The sequence below is a fragment of the Amaranthus tricolor genome, chromosome 3 (assembly GCF_026212465.1).
Source record: "Amaranthus tricolor cultivar Red isolate AtriRed21 chromosome 3, ASM2621246v1, whole genome shotgun sequence".
Taxonomy (NCBI): Eukaryota; Viridiplantae; Streptophyta; class Magnoliopsida; order Caryophyllales; family Amaranthaceae; genus Amaranthus; species Amaranthus tricolor.
In genome coordinates, this window is record NC_080049.1 from 29,537,603 (window position 1) to 29,557,847 (window position 20,245).

Below are 20,245 nucleotides of genomic sequence, written 5' to 3' on the forward strand. Positions count from 1 at the left end.
AAGAAGAGGTAGATCGTGAAGATGACGATTGTCAAATCACTAATTAGTTACATAATTTGATTATTTTGTATTTGTTTATTTGAATTATTTGTAATTTGTGTTTTAAAATATGTATAATATGTAACAATTGTATTTATTTATTTCAATTATTTGTAATTTGTATTTTTAATTATGTATAAATAATATATAACATAGGCCCGCAAACCCGCAAAAAAGCCCGTAAGCCCGCATATTACGGGTTTGGGCAAGAACTTTTAGGCCCGCACTTTGGCCCGGCCCGGTGTTTGATCACGTCTATTGTATATGATTAGTTTTAATATATATATGTCAATGATTTCAAGCTATATTCGATTGGTTTTGTAGATGTAAGATTAGATTACACTATTATATTTTATTTTATCATATATGTGTATATTCTTAATGCTTATGTGAACATTATTAAAGTGTAAGTGATCATTATTCTCATTTAATTATAGAAGTATGAAATATGTCACTAGTAAGCGCACTATATAGTGAATTCTAAGCTCTATGTAATTGATTTCAAAATATACTTTTATACAGCTTAAAACTGAACGTATGAAACTAATAGTTAAAAAATAATCACATACATAATAAAACAAGTCACGTACAACTTAATACGAATAACATAGTGATTCCTAGTGCTACACGGTTTTAAGCGGTATGTGATTATAGTGGACGTACTAATATTGAGACAACCACATATGAGACGCGCTGATTGATATTAGTAAAATAATGATAAAAAAATCGTGTATTTTATTTATAAAAGTTAATATTATTTTTTTAACTCTAATAATTTAATTATATTTTATTAGCTTAATATTTATTTTTCTTGAAAAATTAAAATAATTATATAAAATATTAATTGTTTTTCAATTTTCATTCTTAAAAAAATTAAAATAAGATAAAAACTTGTTAACTCTTTATAAAATTATTACCCTAATTTATACATATTTTAAAAAAAAAAAAAACTAATAAATCCATATAATAATAAGTCTATAACCCGGAAAAATTAAACTTCATCATCATAGTAGGAAACCCTAAAGCCAACTTCTTCCCTCCCTCACCCACCACCACCGCCGCTGAGTGCCGACACCCGAACAAGACGGTGCTGGACATCCGGTTTTTCATTGTCGCGTTAACATGTTCTCTTTCTATTTGTTGTTTTAGGTTTAAGTAAATAAATTTAAAATTTGAGCTTCATTGCAATTCAATATTTGAAATACTTGAGTGAATGTTAACGTATCAAAATCTTGGTCATTGCAGTTAACTTTTAATTAGGGAAGAAGATTATATAATGTTGAGAAGAAACATTCGACAGAGGAGAGAGTATCTCTACAGAAAAAGCTTGGAAGGCAAAGAGCGGTTGTTATATGAGAAGAAACGCAAAATCAGAGAAGCTCTTGAAGGTTTTTGCTTTTGTGGTTTATCTATTTTGTGTGCTAAAGTCATAAATTAACTTCTCGTCCATGTTTTTAAACAGAAGGAAAGCCAATTCCAACTGAATTGAGAAATGAAGCAGCAGCTCTTCGCCAAGAAATTGACCTCGAAGATGACTACACTGCCAGTATGTACCTTTTCTTTTTCGTCCTTTGATATTATTCCAAATAACATACTTTAATTTATTGTGACTGTTCCAAATCCAGTCATTTTTAGCTTTTCACTTTTCTTTGCAATTATACTTTTATGAGTTTAAATTTAATGGGTTACATGGGGGAGGGTTTGTTCTATGTGGGTTTTTCATTTGAGGTCTTATTAGGACGGCTTTCAATGTCAGGTCATATTTTTCATTGGATTAAGAGGAAACCTTGGTGGTGATTATTGAGAAATTTAGGGTGCTGCTCTTCATCTTATATTTTACCTCCAGAACTTTTCAACCCTAGGCAATATTGGTTAATCCTGAAAACTTACAGACTTTCTTAATGCAATAATAGGACTCTGTACCTATTCTGTAAAATGAAGTTTCTAAGTTTTTTTCTGAATTTTCCATTGGATTGATGCAATCGTCCAATTGTTACATGGACTTGACCTCGAGCACAATAATATATGTGTGGAAGTGTCATATCTGATCTTTTTGTTAAAAACAGTTACGCATGATTCTGGTCTAAATTGAAAATCCACATCCAAGATTGAATGCGATGATTAATATGAAATGAAGAGTCTATGTTATATGTTTTATATAGAATTTAGACGTTCAAAGGACATAAGTGAGTCATACAATTCATGATAGAATAGTGTATAATGTTAAAACATGGGAATCTGGTTGTTGAATTATTGATATTCTAAAGCTGAAAATTTATGAATATTCCCTCCATGCATGCCCCTCTCCAGACTTATCAAGAAGAGCATCTAACTGATTTTTTTGCTAAAAAGATTATATTTGCTGCTACTGTTAGGTCCTCAATTATTGGGTTTTAGAAAAACATGAATGCTTCCTTGTGAAACTTGAAGTTTTCTTCTCTCGATTTTGTGTTTATTCAAATTAAGTTTCATGTAATCTGTAGGATAAGATGTTTTCTAAGGAAGAAGTTCTTCAACTTTTGGGCTGCTTCCCTCAAGTTTTCTTCCTTTATTTTATGTTCAGGCTCTTGAGTGTCTTAGGCTTTACTGTTTGTAGGTTCTGCTGCTTTTGGTGCTTGTACTGAATTCTTGTTTGGTTTGATGATAATTTCTTTTTCCAAAAAAAATAAAGGTGCAAATTTTTGTTTTATTGGAGTTGTTTTTTTCACCTGGTTTGTGATATTTTCTTCTATCTAATGTTAGTTTCCAAATATATTGTTCATGTATTTCGCATTTGGACTATTCTGTAATTTTGTTCTTATTGTTACATAGTTCCTAGATCTGTTATTGACGATGAGTATGCCAAGGCAACTGAACGAGATCCAAAGATTCTTATAACAACATCTAGGGATCCTAGTCAACCCCTAACACAGTTTGCAAAGGTTGGTTCAAGCACCATTTATCTTCTTTGGTTTCTTTTTGTAAGCCTTGTTCTTGGTTTTGGAGTATCTATTGTATCCCTATTGTAATTCCGAAAAAGCTGTTTTGTAGGAATTGAAGTTTGTCTTTCCTAATGCAGAAAGAATGAATAGAGGTGGTCAGGTTGGTTCTCCAAATTAAATTCTTATTTTTTCTACTCCATGTGTCTATTGTGATCTGGACTCTTTGATTTTTTTTGGTTTGCACAACCGTTTAAGTGATCTTTCACTATGTCAACTTCAAATATTTTGGTTGTCTATGCCTCTCCCACGTAGCACATACACAATTGTCGATAAGAGAAATCGTTCGGTACGTGACACAAGTCAAAATTGAGAGAATTTTGTCATTAGAAGACTGAAATACTTTGAACTCGAGTTGTTTAGGGAAGAATGTTAATAATTATTCCTGGCATATGTGGAATTGTTGGTGTTGTGCCATGGTTAATCTAAAAGATAAATTTCTTTTCCTCACCCCCTCTCCTCCTAGTTAGGGAAAAATTATGAAAATAATAGTATGTTGGTGAATTTAGGATGTTATTCATATGTTTTTTACACATTAGACCCACTTATGTATTTTCCCATCCTTGAGCTAGTTTTAGATTTTAACTATTTTTGTATGACATTCCATTATGTTTGATGGAAAGTTAGATGAAAACACACTTAACACAAAATGTTGGAAAAATCATAAACAACAATGCACATGCTGTCTTTGATTGTTAATCCTGTCCTTAATTGTTTACCTTGTTTGACCAATGTGAGCATGTTATATTAATGGGCCAAACTAATACTCGGTGTTTCTTTTTAAAGAAAGTTTTTGTGTATTAACGTTTTGCTTTCCTTTTAATGCAGATTATAAATGAGATAATTGAATCATGCCGTGCTCGAGAGTTTACAGATATTGTATTAGTTCATGAGCACCGTGGTGTGCCTGATGGGCTTATTGTTTGTCATTTGCCTTTTGGTCCAACTGCATATTTTGGATTATACAATGTGGTAAGTATATCTTCAATAATTCAAGGCCCATATAAACTTATTTGCCCAAGCAAGAAGAATCTTATTATAATTACCTACAGGTCACAAGACACGACATTAAGGACAAGAGTTCAATCGGAACAATGCCAGGGGTTTATCCACATCTCATTCTCAACAATTTCACAACCAAGGTATGTCATTTGACGTTTTGACTTCTAAGTTTTTGATTTATTTATGGTCGTTGGTTGATAGCTGCAATTATAGGGAGTCTTGTATAGTATGAAAATTGTTTCAGCTTTTCTCTTGTGAATGTGCCTCCCATTTCAGTCTTTGCCTATGTTTAGCACTCATGTGATCTCTACATAAGTAGCATTCTATAATGTTGCTTGTTTCCTTCATTCATCAGCTTTTATCAGCTAGTATTAATTGTATGTCCCTCTTGTCAATTTGAATGCTTGAAGTCCAGTTGGAGGTGAGCAAGTGGATCTTAGAGGAAGAAAGAAAAGCGGGCACCAGTTTGTACATATGTGATGAATAGACCCTAAGTTTTGTGCTTACATCAAAGTCTTTCGCACAGAAATGCAGGAGACATTATGGCTTTTGAAAATTCAATTTGAAGTTCTGGTTGAGGCCTTTTATGTGCTGACATTTGATCCATTTTGTGCATAAGATATTAGATTTGACGTTGCTTTTGAAAATTCAATTTGAGTTCTCATTGAGGTCTTTTATGTGCTGACATTTGATCCATTTTGCGCATAAGATATTAGATTTGACCTGTGGTACTACCTGTAGGTCGGAAGAATGATTAAGAATTTTTTCAGGACTGTCTCTTCGATTGACTTTCTCTTATGAGTGCTAAAATTTTCTTGTGTTTGTTTGTTGTTGTGGTGTAATCATACTAGTTAGGTGAGCGGACATCAACCATTTTGAAGCATTTGTTTCCTGTGCCAAAGCCAGATTCTAAGCGTATCATCACTTTTGCTAACCAGTCTGACTATATTTCATTCAGGTTAGATCACAATTCTTGTTTATATTTTATATGCAGATTAGAGAAGTTGGATAACAGGACAGTGACAGAATTTATTATTAGAAACACAATGACAATGTATTATGCAACATCTGATTCCTTATCCAATATGTTTGTCTGCTGCATTGCTTTTTTTTTTTTTTTTCTTTTACTTGCTTAACTCTGCAATTTTTGAAAAATATTGTAGACATCATGTTTATGAAAAGCAAGGAGGTTCAAAATCAATTGAACTCAAGGAGATTGGTCCACGTTTTGAGCTAAGACTATATCAGGTGAGCTTGGCAATTTTGTCAACTCTAACCATAATTTATCTTCTTTGTGCATATATAGTCAATTGTCATACTCGGTGTGAAATTCTTTGAATTCTTTGTGCCTACATCATATCTACTATGTAGTCTAAAAACGCTTGAATCTTATTTATTTGAATCGGTAATTGAAGGAACGAGTTAGGAGAAAATACACTGTTATCTTATTTGGATGTTTTAAGTGCTCCTTCCTCCTTCCTGCCCTAGTTATTAGTTTGGAATAGCAAAGCGTGATCATGGGATTATGTATGATGATGCTCTGTTCTAAAGTCCAAATGCTAATCGTTTTCGTTTTCTCTCTCGGCCATAATTGCAGATCAAGCTAGGAACAGTGGAACAAAAAGAAGCGCAGAATGAATGGGTATTGAGGCCGTACATGAATACTACAAAGAAGAGGAAGTTTCTTGGGGATTGATCGACTTTAGAGATACTGTACTGTAATGTAGGTTCTTTCCTTTCTAAATCAAAATTACTGCAGGCTGGGACTTATGATGAAATTCAAAATTTTGGGTTAAGCAGTTTTGACAGATTAATTTCAAGGAAAAATTATTTTGGTTGGGTTTTACTTTGCTCCGTATTATAAACTTTGCAAATTGCATAGTTTTTTCTCATTGGGTAGACATATAGTAGTAGTAGTATGTATATCTTGCAACAAATTCTTAAAATTGGACTATTGGAACATAAATATCATACAAAAATAACGCCTTCCCTGCTGCATCAATACTATTGTAATTTGTAATGAACTCTAAAATAAATAAATGAATGATGATTACTGATAATTGGTTCATGGATATAAGAGGTAAGCTCAACAAGCTTACTTTTTAATCATAGAATCATTTATTTAAAACAACATTGAAGTTTTAGAACCGTAAATTTTGATATTTACGAGTTATAATCATCGCATTGGATTTCGATTACCGGGAAATTAAATGACCTTTGGCTTTAACCCAACATTGCTAATCTAACCCATCTGCTCAATTTCTCTCATTTAACCCATCTCCAAGCTTGAAGCTTAAACAATGGCTTTCTTGAAGCTTTAACAATGGCTTCAAACCCATCAATTTTTCTCTTCATTCTCTCCCTCACAAACTCATAACCCCAATCGTTAACTTCTCACAATCGAAAACATTTCATAAAAAAGTCACCTAAAATTCAAGGTTGTTTTTAATAAATGATTCAATTTGAATAATCCCTTCTTTTTTTAGCTAGACCGAGTTTATAAAGATCAAAGACCTGCTTCTAAAACAGTAATCTTATTCCCCTTTGTATTGTGTTTTGTTTTTAAGCAGTTTTGAAAGACATTAATTTCAATGTGCTAAGTTTAATGTCATCCAACATATTGACTATAGCAATTAAAATTTTATTACCTATCAAAGAAGCACAATGCAAGCAAAGGGAATTACACCCCACCAAAACACTAATCCAAAACGTTTCTCCTAATTAAGATCAATATGAATATAAAGTCCACCTCCTAAAAAGATTTGCCAAGTATCATCTTTCATATGTACCCCTTTCTTCCGTTTGAGACATACTCCTTTCGGCCCTTTGAGTTTGCTACACAATACACAAAAAGCTCTCACTTATTTTTGTAATGTAGCAAAATCAAAGAGGCTGATGAGTATGGTCTACGGAAATTCTTAAAATATAAGCACTAAACATATCATCAACAGCCATATCCCAGCCTTTCAGATTCTAGATACGCAAACATAGTTTTCCTTATTTTATCAACACCATTTCACCGTAAACCCCCGCTGGACCTGCTGCGAGGAGCCGAGGATGGAGGGGAATAGGAGGCACTTCTGTGCAACAAAACATGATCAATTGAAAATGCCAACACAAATCTGTAGAGAAGTTATCAACAAAATGTAATTGCCATTGAGCAGTAAATCAAAGCAATTGTTTCCCTAATCATTGAGCAAAGGGTACACAAAACACCAATGTTAAATGCTTGTAAACCTGCTGCGTGGTCGCCTGGATCTTCCGACTATTAACAGCGACCCTTACTAACCCAAAAACGTGGACTCAAAACTAGGAAGAGTGAGATGCAGAGAGTTTAAGACACTCACTCTGACACCTTCTAAGGCAAACATCATTCCAGTTCGGGACGTGATGCTGGTTGACACAGACAGTTCGTGCACAAGCATCCGTGCATGCATCGAGCTCTGAAACTCCACATACAGTGACACAAGTATCTGGAATCGGATCCTTAGAGAATGCTCCCAACTTTTTCAACATGCGTTTTGAAGTGCAAACCCTTTCACACACAAAAATGTCATCAGAGCTCTTTTCCCGGCCTCTTGCACTCTTAATCCTCTGCTCCTCATCACGCCTTCTCTTCATCCTCCAGCCTTGTCCTGTGATAACAACTGGAATCGCTGCTCCCAATATGGACCACCATACTTCCACCATCGGTACTTTTCTGCTCTCGCACTCAAGTTTATACTGCGCGCCACATGAAGAAAAAATTTGCACCGGAAAATATTTCAACGAACCTCAAAATTTTTATCAGATTGCTTCAACAAATATTTGTAAACAGAAAATCGTCATACACGTATAAAGATCGTCAACAAGCAAAGGGTTGGACCAGAACAAATGCATTCAAAAGGGCTACATGATATGGTTTCATGATATTAAATGTCATACCTAAGAGTTCTCTAATAGTGGTAGAATAGGAGAAAAGGAATTGTGCAAGGCTTATAACATAAACCTAATCAAGAAGGTTTAATCAAATTACGTATCATGACCACCGATCCTTCAACAATGGGTACTCGATTATACCTATTTGATATATACTGATGTCCAAACAGTCTTCATATGTAGATATGTAATCTAAGCTGTAGCAAGTACCAAAACATCATTAGGAGAAAAGCCAATTATGGTCGGTTGAGGGCCATGCCAAAATTTGAGAAAATTGCGAATTCAAAAAGCGAATTAGCTTGCGAAGTATTATACACTAATAGCAAGACACAAAGAAAAAGTGAAGAACAAATGAGTAACCAATTAAGGGCAAAGCATTTGGAGTTTTAAAGTCAGTACTGTCTTAAGCCATTACAATTGCTAACCCATTTGGGCACACTCCTTGAAAACATAGTGCAAAAACAAAAACATTTTCAAAATTACCAAATCAATATCACTCGCATGTAGAGGTGTAAAACAAAAACATTTTAGCATACTAAAAGCAGGAAATTCAATTCACCAAATTAAGAAACAAAAACCAAGAAAAATAAGAACCCTATTAATTAAATCAATAAAAAGATTTATTGTAGTAGAAAATTTGAGCAGAAAATAGAGATTTAAGATAAATGCATCTCAAATTATACCGTATATACTAAATTGGTCTTAGAATATACTCCTAACATCTAGCATACTCGGAACAAATAATATTAAAATGAAATTGAAGTTTCAAACAAGAAATTCACGAGTAAAGAAAATGCAGGCCATACGAAAATAAGTAATTAAGAAAGCGAATGAAAAGGAAGAACAGTAGGGGAAACCTTATCAACAATGGCAGATGTATCAGATTAGTACTTCTGTAAAAGCTACCTGCAAAATAAAAAAAAAAAAATAAAAAAGGATAATCAATAGTATAAATTGGTACAAAAGAAGTAATTGGGCAGTTGAATTACAAATAAAAAAGCCATCACGATTCACAGTGAGGTTACCTTACTGGAATGGAGACGATTCTGTACTGTTTGCCGCCTGCAACTTTTTCCGAGGAATAAGTATAGATTTCAAGACTTGATGAAGCAATAGAGAAGATATTAGATACTCTTTGAGTCTTTGAGTAGAGGTGTTTTGGTTCAATTACAAATAAAATAAGATAAAGTTTAGTGTCGTATTTGAGAAAGATTGGCTTACATCTTAATTGATTATTCTGGTTGTTCTTACCCAAGAGACATAGATAGAACAACATAATTTGACCTACTCTTCCTCCTTAAACATAAATAATTTTAGTTCATATAGAAAAAATTTAACCAAAACCAAAAGACATGTGCTCGAGAAAAGACTACCGAAGCAGGTCCTAACTCTCGAAACCTCAATACTCGATTGTTGATCGATTTAATGATAAATTTCAACGTAATTTTATCATAAAATTAACGTGAAAATGGGAAATCGGGAGTAGAATATGACTAAGTCGCAAGGTGCAATTTACTTTGCGGATGCGACTTTGTTACCCGTTGTATTTGTGTACATTATGATTTTTATCTTATGTCCTAATACCTTCATAATTAGGTTTTAATTAATATTTTTTTTGAGTAATTTTGATTAATATTTATTCTTAGATAAATCTAACTTATGTGAGCTTATTGCGGGTTACACAAGTTGAGGTTTTGGGGCAACTTTAATCTTAGCTTTTATGGGGTATTAATAGAGGTGTTTGATTTAGTTTGAATGGTCTTTTAAGCTATTAGGAATGACCTATAAAAGAGCTATTCAAACTCATAAAATTATACTCCATTCTGCACAAAGTATATACTTGTAATCTTGAGCATTTTATTTTCTTTTATAAACCCAAGTTAAATGTAATATTAAGTTCATACCTTCGTACACGTTAGTCTAAAGATGAATGTATTAATCTTAAAAAAATATCAACAAACGTTCTGTATTAACACATTAAAATCACTTTCTTAAAAAAAACCAACCTTTCTCGCGACACACTAATTCAAAAACTATGAATAACTCCAATGCTTTATCAACCAAAAGGTTTTACAATAGATACATTATGCATATATTCCACAAATCAACTCCATCTTAAGTGGAAACCAAACCGCTTACGGCCCGTTTGGTTGATGGTAATGAAGTAATGGGAATGAAATGTTGTAATGGCAATAGTAATGAAGGAATGGATATGAGAATTGGTAATGAAGATTCTTTTGTTTGGTGTGCATGACTAAAGAATGGTAATGGAAGATAATATTCCATTGATTACATTTGGTTGTTAGTAATAAAAAATGGTAATGACTCTTAGTTTAATTATTGTATATTTGTATCTAAAAGCATTATTGTATCTAAATCATTCTATCTAATGATTTTTTTTAATAATAATATTTTTTTGGATAATTACATACATTACCTTTTTTTTCTTCATTATTATTTTTCTACAACTCGAAACAACATTACCTTATTTTATTACCACAATAATACTTCATTACCATTACAACCTAATACCAGGTTGTTTGATGGTAATAAAAATGGCCCTTTTTGGTAATTTCATTACCTTATTTTATTACCATCCATTACCATTGAAGGTATCCAAACAACCAAATTTTTTATTACTTGATTTTATTACCATTACCACCCTCTAATACTATGTACCAAACGGGCCGTTAATACATTAGAACAATGAAATGTTTTTAGATGATTACTTATCAACAAATCAACTTTAATGTAAAATATTAGATATAGAATTTGAGTACAAAACACAAACAATAGAAATAAAAAAGTAATACGATACAATAAATTAAAGAAAAGATGATTACAGAATCAAGTGTACCGATTCTATTGATTGATTTTAAGGATACTATATATAATAAGATCGTTCAACGAAAACAAAATTTTATAATAATATATAACGTCTATTAATTAAATTTGAATTGGTAACCAATTGTCGTGTTAAATTGATGGTTGAGACATTTATCTCAAAGCAAAAGGTTACATATTCAAATTTATGTGGGTAGTTATTCTATTAATTAGTTGTTCCTTGGAGGGTGACGTTGTGGCCCACGGTAATCAGCATAAGCTACAAAGGTTTCCATATCAGTACTAGTACTAGATTGTCTTGCTGAGATTCTTCTAGAAGTTTCTGGAACTTTCTTTACACTTAATGAAGATACTGATGATGACTTGTAATTTGCCTTGTTCTTTGAAGTATCTTCCATTTTCAAATCATTCATCTTCCATAAGCCACTATCTCCCCCGAGAGATACCTGTAGTTGAGCATTTAAAATACATCCAACTATCAATTAATTCGATATAAATTTAAATAAATCATAATTATCTTTGTGAGTTATTTAATTATGTGTGAATCGTGATCATAAAATAAAAGAAAAGGAGAACGTACCCATGCATTATTTGAAGCCCTTTTGTTTTCTTTTATAGATGCACCTATATTCATTGTATGATAATGAATTGAAATAAAAATATAAGTTAAATGTCTAAATATAATTAAAAAAAATATAATTATAATAAAAAAAAATTGGGTATATTTGATTGGATTTGGTTAAACTAAAAAAAGGGAACAAATTTTTTGACATCGATATAAATTGGAAAAAATGTTAGGGAATTAGACAAACTAGGAGTACTTACCGAACCCAAGATTTCCCAAGATAAAAACAAATTAGCTAGTCTCTTGAGAGACCGTTCTCAAGCCTTATCCATTAAAAATTAATGTGTACTTATCGTATTCTTAATGTTTATTTATATTATCTATAATGCTTACTTACCATATCTTTAATGTCTACTTTCAATGTTTTAAATGTCTACTTACATCATTCTTAATGCCTACTTACAATATTTTAAAAAATATATAATAGGCTAACCCAATTAGAGATAGTCTCTCAAAGAACGGTATCTCACAAGAATTTGTGAAAAAAAATTGAATATGAAAAAATGTTAGGGATTAAAATTTTATCCATAGTCCTATACTCGGTAATTTTTCATATATATCTTCTATAATAATGAATGTTTTATTTTAATTTGATCACATCGTTCGATTCTTTATATAAAATCAAATATGATGAAAAGGACATCAAAAATTTTTTCTCTGTTCTGTTATACTATTGCATTACGATTATTGACATTGTTCATCATTTAAACTTAATTTATATATTACGGTTCAAATACTTTTAACAATAACTTTTTACAATATGTGTCATGCATAATTTAATATATAAATAATCAAATTAACATATTAATTTGCTAAAAGGTCAAATGTAACAAAATATAATGGAAGAAGAATATATTATTGATGACTTGATTGAAGGTTGTATTTAAATATATTATGATGATAAAATTACATTTAAAGATTAGAGAAAAGTGAGTCAAAATAAACTATTTGGGATTAATATTATTATGTGTATAATAAAAAGATCTACTTATTAATAGCGTTATAGATTTTGGAGGGAAAAGTTGATTAGGAATAAATCTTCTTATAAGCGTAAAAATATATTTCAGTTTACTATTTAAAATAAAATTAATATATATTTTTATTAACTAACACCTATATATAATTATATATACATGTTTGTAATTGTTTCTATTTTTGTCATTTCAAGCTACTAACTGCTTTACTTAAGATAAAATTTCCGATGATCAACTACAAGTGGTCTACAACTAATAGCTTGAAATTTTTTTACAATTTACAAGCTAATTTTATTACGTGTAATTATATTGGAGATGCCCTGGGAAAATGTATTAGAAAAATTGTAGTCTATTAATAGCTTTAAGCACGTCGGGTTTTCTTAGTATATACTTCATGTGAATTTTAATAGTTGCTACAATTCTTATAGCAATTATTATTTATTAACTAATCTTATTTGGTATGTATTTTTCTATGTATAATGTAAAACATAGTCAAGTGGAATCTTGTTTGATTCTTCTTAATGCATATTTTTATAATATTAATTTTTTAGAATTTTTTTATCATATGAAATTAAAGATATTAAAGATGAAAATCGTGCATTAGATAGTGTAAAAAACAGAAGTGTAATAAGTTTGTCTATTTTTACAATTTTTAAAGCATATTTTAAGCCCTAATATCACTTAAAATGTTCTATAAAAAATTAAAAAAAGAAAACTTTTAAATTCTATACATTCTTAAGAATCTACTAAAATCCGACAAGAATATATTTTAACTCATGTATTAAAAATCATGTAAATTTTTTTTTTGGAAATAAAATATTGTCATAAAAGGAAAAGAAGAGAGAGGAATAAGAGGACGTACCATGGTGAGAGAGTGAAGTTGTGAAGATTTTTGTGGTAGAAGCCACCAAGACGAAGAAAATGAAAAGGAATGAAATGAAAGAGGGAGAGGGAAAATGCATATTTGTGTTTGCAGAGGAAAATAAGGGTATGTTTGTTCTTTCTGATCAACTATTTTATAAAAGGAACAATGATTTTCAAAGATATTAAGAACAGCTTTTATAGAGGGCCTCAAACTCTTCAAAACTATGTTTACTGAAATTATTATACCTATAGTCAAGAAACCAACTTAATTAAAAGCGTTATTTTTTGGTTGAAGCTCAAAATATATTATTTATTTTAACACGTCTTCTCATTACGAGAGCCCCTTGAGCTAGAAGTGTGGATGCAACTCATGTTTCTCATGTCACACTGGAATCTGATACCATGTCAAGGAACCAATTCAACCAAAAATTTGAGACCTTAAGATATGTTCATCATCATCATCATCATCATCATCCTACCCAGTATATCCCGCTCATAAAAAAACTAAGGACATGGTCTAGGGAGGGAAAGACGGCGGCAACTCATACCCATAAAGGAGAGCGCGGCTAAAGGAGTCCCCCGGCTCGAAAAAGATAAAGAGACGTACTTACAGGTAAAAGATGATTTAAAGGTCTATAAAAAAGTAGAAACACTACAAAAGAAAACAAAGAATTAATAAAATCAATTCACTATTTAATATTCTTATATTATCTTAATTTTGCTACACGACACATATTAAAGCTAAAGCTTTTACAATTTGTTTGGTTATTGATAATAAATAATGGAAATAATCATAATCAAAATATAATGTAATTCAGCTAAAAGAAGTCTTGACAAAATTCATTCCTATTCATACCACTTAAAAAATTGTGCACACAAATATTGCTAACAAATAGTGAATAGCGTATTGCATGAAGCTTTGTGAAGGAGCATGTGTTTAAATTGCAAATACCAATATAGAATTATAGATCGAAGAAAATCACGAGGCAACAAATTTGTTAACAAACGAGAAAGTTTTTGATGGATTCTATGTGCATCTAAGCATAACAACAGAAGTATGTCTAATGACTAATATATTATTGATAAGGTGAGGAAGCTACCAACATATCTATAGGTGTTCATTTGGGTTTTGATGCTCTGAGTGTTTAAATATTGAGTTTTGAATGGAGTTAATATCAAGTTTTGTGCGCTCATTGATTCTTACATTATTGTAAATTTATATTTAAAGTCGGGTTAAATTTGAGTTCTATTGTACAAAGTCGGATAAATATTGAATCAAATTTGTTTTAAACACCTGATCTTAATCTGGGCCAGAGTTAAAATACACAATTATGTATGTGGCGGCTCTATTTAATTTACACTCAAGTATTCTTTCTATTTTAATTTCACCAAATTTATTTTAATTCTTTTTAATTTGTCTCATCAAAATTATTTCATTTTTATTTTCAATTGACTCATAATTTTTTTTATTTCATACCCACACATTTAATTTACATTTTCATTCAAATATATCTTCTACTACCTAACAATAATTATTTCTATCTCTTTTTTCTTAATTTTTCAACTTAAAATAAATTTAATAGGACAGATAAATGATACAAATTTTTAAGAATTTATGAGGTAGTCAAAGATGTTTGACTTGTAATGAGGCTTAGAAGTGAGACTTTGAAGTAAGACAATCCATGAAAAGTAGGCCAATGGTATTAGAATTTAGGAGTAAAATATAGATATTATTATATTAATTGTTTGGAGTGAAGAAGATTGTACAAACTACAACGTAAAACGAAGGGCAATGGTGCGGTGCTTTGCGCTTGTCTGCCGCCATGCACTCGACGAGGTAAAAAGCCTACTTTGATTTCCCAAATTGCCAAGTTTATTCGACAAATCACCAGCATGATCATGAGCGTTTTCATACACACTCCATTATAGTCGCCCAAATTGTCTCATATTATTCATTAATCATTACTTCTAACTTAAATTTTATTTTAAAATCAGGATCAGTTTTTAGGCTATTCAGGGAAGTCGATCGTTTAGGGCCTTCCTAGAAGTTAAAGGGTCTCAAATATCAAATGAGACTATTTAGGCCTGGTTCTGAGAAAATTTTTTTAGTGATTTGTTTGTAAACATTTCTTATATTTGAAATAATAATGTTACAGTGCATTTTGTATTGAAGTATTTTTCTTAATGTGGAAAAACTTTTATCTTTTAATATAATGAAGGGCCCTAAGACATTGCAAAATAAATAGGGCATCTAAAATCTTTGATTCGCCCCTATTTTTATCTATAAGTTATAACTTAGTCAAGTGGAATTTTGTTTGAGTTCTTTCAATGCAAAGACCATAAATATCAACTTTTTACAATTGTTAATTATGCAAAATTAGAAATAGTAATGATAGAATTACTGCATTGGCAAATTGCCCAGTCAAACGAGACTATGAAGCTGAATAGATAGAGTATTAAACATTGATATTAATAGATATCAATAAGTTTTTCTCATTTAACTTTTTAGATAAAAATAACCCTAGATCTTTTAACACAATAATAACTCTACTAACTCAATAGCCAGTCTAATGTTGTATTAAAAATGACAAATAACATGACTTGAATAAAATAAAATAACAAAGACTGAAGTTAGATGAGTATGACAAGTATAAGTCCTCCCAAAAAAAGATCCTAGCTTCACTCTCAACCCTTTTGTTTTGAATTTTTTAAAAATCAATAATAAACCAAAACCGAATATTGACCTCTAACCTAAAAACAATATGCTTTCCATAGTGTGAAAGAATTCTTCTTAATTTTTTGTTAAATGTGACTATCAACTCTATGAATAACACCCCTATCAAACATAAAAAAATACTTTACAATTTCAAGGAATTTAACCTTATAAGATACCAAAAAGGTTTGAAGGTTTTTGATGTATATACGATATGATAAGTTTGATAGTTAATTCTATGAGATTAATGATTCACAAAAGTGGATTTTGATTTGCTTTTAAGTCATGCTTAAAGTTTTATAAACATTTAAAGTTGGTGTTGATTTATTCGGTATTCACAACAACAAATGTAAGAACGTTCACAATAATTAAGACATTACTTTCATAATATATAAGCTCAACATGGACTATTGTTCTAATTTAACGTTGGTGAAGGGTAAACATTTAAATTATCTAACATTTTTTTTACTCCGACACTGCGTTACTACATAATAAATATATAAACAATTGTAGTGCAACTAAAATTATTATCAACAAAATAATAATTGTATTAGTAGCTACTTAATTAATAAACAATGTTATTCTACCAAAGTTACTATCAATAATAGTAAACCTTACAAGTTACTCCTTACATTCTTTAGTGTTAAGGTTCTTTCTATTTATTATAATATATATGAGAGGAACCCAGGAGAGTGATATGAGTGATAAAATTCTATTAAGATCACTTATCAATTGGAATAGATAATGAGTATTGTTGCTTGAAACAATAGAAATAAGTAAAGAGTTTAGTAAAAGAGAGCAGTGAGAACATTTTTTATTAATTACGTGGTAGAGGAAAGGGAAAAGCTAGGTCATAAGCATATCATTAACGTGAAAGAATTAGGGTTATGTGATACACTTCTAGTAAAATACTTTATGTTATTCAAATGGGATTAAAAGATGTCTCAAAAAGGGAAATATTCATAATAAGAAGAGTTGTGTGAACCCTCAAATTTGAAAAAATGGGAAAAACAATAAAAACAGAGGGTGTATTTAGTTGATCAGAATGATTTGTGACGTAAATTTTTTAGAAATATAGTATATCATTCTCATGGTATTCAAATTTTGATCATCATAAATAATTTTTTTGTTAATAATTTTTCATTACCCATAATACCTTATTTACAAATTATAAATGATAATACATTAGAATGATTTTTTTGAAGAAAAATGAGATGATTGAAATAAATAATAAGTCTTTTTAAAACGCAAACGTCGACACTGTAACCACGATCCATGCTTGGCATGCTGATTTGAGAAGCCGGCGACGAATCATTCCGCTGTGACATAGTTTTGATAGGCCGTTGGTGCCTTTACTCTTTTAGCTTCTAAATAACTTTTGTTTTTCTACAAAGGCGCACAGTATTAAGGCAGATGCTGCCGAAATTTCCACTCACCTTTTTAAAGTTAATATTTAACGTTTATCTAAATTCTCTTCCTTTTTCTTTTATGTAACACCCGAATTTCCTTCCGTCCTTTATGGTTTTAGTTTCGTTAAGGGGTCGGAAATTCTGGGGTATTACATTTAGACATTTTTATTAAAATTACAATAAATTTTAGGAAAAATTGTTTTGCATAGTCCAACCTATCGCTCATTAGCCAGTGAATAATCCCTACTATTGATTATTTCTAAATAATTCAATCTTTGTACATCTTTTGATGACTTACCACATTTTAACTGACATCATCCATTGCTACATTTTAACTGACTATTGTACTTACTCCTCTTTGGTGGCAGGTAGCCAGGTACCTATAGTAGCCGGTTAAAATGTGAAAAGGGGTGTTGTCAGCAAAAAATACACAAAAGTTGGATTATTTAGAAATAATCAATAGTAGAGGATTATTTAGAAATAATCAATAGTAGAGATTATTCACAATAGATCGACAATAGGTAAGATTATTTAGAATAATTTTTTCTTAATTTTAATTATTATTCTCATCATTTAATACCGATTATAAATACGCCATATATTCTTTACATTCTATCTTTTATAAAAATGGAGAGAATATAATTCAATGTCGTACTATTATTGAGACCCACAAAGGCCAGGCCATTGATAACAAAGCCGTTTATTTATGTTGGCCCCTAAATATGTAGAGTTAAATAAAACAAAGCCCAAAGCCCACGTCTTACTCTCATCAAAGATTACACAAATTCTTACTTGAGATCGTATTTTGTAAAGACGGCTCTTAAAAGCCTAGCAAAATTATAATTTATGTTAATTTAAAAAACACTGACGGACGCATATAAAGTGGAATGTGAAAAGTCACATAATATGTTTGGGTTTATAACATTTATTTGGGGTTATAACATAACATATTTGGTGTTTACCAACATATATTTAGGGGTTTATAACATGATTTATTTGGGATTATAACATAATATATTTGAAGTTATAACAATATATATTAGAGGTTTTAACGATATATTTGAAATTATAATATAATATATATGAGTTTATAACAAAATATATTTGTGGTTATAACATTATGTGTTTGGGCTTATAGTATTATATATTTGGATATATAATGATTTGTGTTTAGGGTTATAACATTATCTAGTGGATAGATAATGGTTGGTGTTTGGATAAAAACTGTGATATATATATATATATATATATATATATATATATATATATATATATATATATATGTATATATATATATATATATATGTATATATATATATATATATATATATATATATATATATATATATATATATATATGTATATATATATATATGTATATATATGTATACATATGTATATATATGTATACATATATATACATATATATACATATATATGTATATATGAATACATATATATACATATATATACATATTATATATACATATATATACATATATATACATATATATATATATATATATATATATATATATATATATATATATATATATATATATATATATATATGTATATATATATATATATATGTATATATATATATATATATATATATATATATATATATGTATATATATGTATATATATGTATACATATATATACATATATATACATTAAAATTCGGGTGTTACATTAAAATAAAATAAATAAAATAATAATAAACTTTTAAAATGTCAGTGGAAATTTCGGCAACATCTACCCTAAACTGTGCGCCTTTGTAGAAAAACAAAAGTTATTTAGAATCTAATAAAGAAAAGGCATCAATGACATATCAAAACTATATCACGGCGGAATGATTCGTCACCGGCTTCTCAAATCAACATGCCAAGCATGGATCTTGGTTCCAGTGTCAACCCTTGCGTTTTAAAATGACTTAACTCCTTAAAACCATACAAAGATATAAACTACGCAGCGGAAATATAAATATACAAGGGAGGACACAAGGCCTCATAACAAAACATATACAACCAAAGTTTACAAAAGATAAACAAGAGCTACAAAATCCAAAAGATAAAAGGTATGATACATGTTATACTTCGCCCTGATCACTCTCTCCCAATACAAGGTAATACAAAAGAAACTCCAATACCTGCTACGTCTGTCTATGATCCTCTTGCTACTCAACATTAGACCAAAGGCCAATGTGTCATAGTAGGACAATTATAGAAAGTCATCTACAATCAAACATAAACACATACATGTAAACATTAGTAACTAGCATCAAATATAATAAGGCCAATTACTAGATAACATTATATTACACAACAACATAAGATGATTTCATAAAACACAAGCACAGATAGTAACCGTTTATTGTCCATTTATACTTCTTAATCTCATTACGTTCTTTCCAACACGAACCATGTGTTCTTGGGGTGGAATACAGGTCTTCACACTCCTCTTCTCCAAACATAAACTCTTGCAACTTGTCTATCTTAGAGTAAGTGTGATCATAATCCATCTTTAGGACTGGTAACTCCCTTGAGGTAACTTAACTTAGGCGCCCTTCTCACTAGCATAAACTACTCTATCATTGAATAAATTTTTTATCAATGAGTAAACGTTCTATCAATGTGTAAGCTTTCTATGAATGAATAAACTTTCTATCGAGGATTAAACATTCTATCTGTGGATCTTTTTTCCACTTCATGGCATAGTGACACGACCAAGGGTGTTATCGGCCACCGACGTCCATGGCAAAGTATGAGCTCATACCCCCTCCAGCTGACCCTCTCGGGTCCTACCTTCGAGAAAAACTAACACACTGGGGTACTAAACCACTGAAGAGGCCACCCTATTGGGGTTTGTAAGGCCC

The 20,245-nt window shown here is 30.4% G+C and overlaps 2 protein-coding genes across 5 annotated transcripts; one reads left to right on the top strand and one right to left on the bottom strand.

Moving 5' to 3' along the window:
- The first annotated feature begins 1,014 nt into the window (after positions 1 to 1,014).
- On the top strand, positions 1,015 to 5,865 carry LOC130807495 (uncharacterized). 4 transcript variants are annotated; one of them, XM_057672717.1, is made up of 10 exons: positions 1,015 to 1,188; positions 1,285 to 1,427; positions 1,502 to 1,585; positions 2,851 to 2,960; positions 3,070 to 3,120; positions 3,846 to 3,989; positions 4,070 to 4,159; positions 4,871 to 4,977; positions 5,183 to 5,267; positions 5,617 to 5,865. In XM_057672717.1, exons 2-10 carry the CDS (start codon positions 1,316 to 1,318, stop codon positions 5,713 to 5,715), a joined length of 882 nt encoding a protein of 293 aa, XP_057528700.1. In that variant the 5' UTR covers positions 1,015 to 1,188; positions 1,285 to 1,315; the 3' UTR covers positions 5,716 to 5,865. The 4 variants fall into 4 exon arrangements, with proteins under 4 accessions (XP_057528700.1, XP_057528701.1, XP_057528699.1 ...); XM_057672718.1 differs by having other exon boundaries at positions 1,015 to 1,163; XM_057672716.1 differs by having other exon boundaries at positions 1,030 to 1,194.
- Positions 5,866 to 6,684: 819 nt separating this feature from the next.
- On the bottom strand, positions 6,685 to 9,221 carry LOC130807496 (uncharacterized protein At5g64816-like). Its single transcript, XM_057672720.1, has 3 exons — positions 8,963 to 9,221; positions 8,795 to 8,843; positions 6,685 to 7,742 (listed from the first exon to the last, which is right to left on the bottom strand). The coding sequence occupies exon 3, from the start codon at positions 7,707 to 7,709 to the stop codon at positions 7,329 to 7,331; it is 381 nt and encodes a 126-aa protein (XP_057528703.1). The 5' UTR covers positions 7,710 to 7,742; positions 8,795 to 8,843; positions 8,963 to 9,221; the 3' UTR covers positions 6,685 to 7,328.
- Between the last annotated feature and the right edge of the window lie 11,024 nt (positions 9,222 to 20,245).

Coding starts and splice junctions, on each gene's coding strand:
- LOC130807495 (XM_057672717.1), top strand. CDS start 1,316: ATGTTGAGAAGAAACATTCGACAGAGGAGAGAGTATCTCTACAGAAAA. Junction 2,961..3,069: donor CCCTAACACAGTTTGCAAAG/GTTGGTTCAAGC, acceptor GCTGTTTTGTAG/GAATTGAAGTTTGTCTTTCC. Junction 5,268..5,616: donor TTGAGCTAAGACTATATCAG/GTGAGCTTGGCA, acceptor CCATAATTGCAG/ATCAAGCTAGGAACAGTGGA.
- LOC130807496 (XM_057672720.1), bottom strand. CDS start 7,709: ATGGTGGAAGTATGGTGGTCCATATTGGGAGCAGCGATTCCAGTTGTT.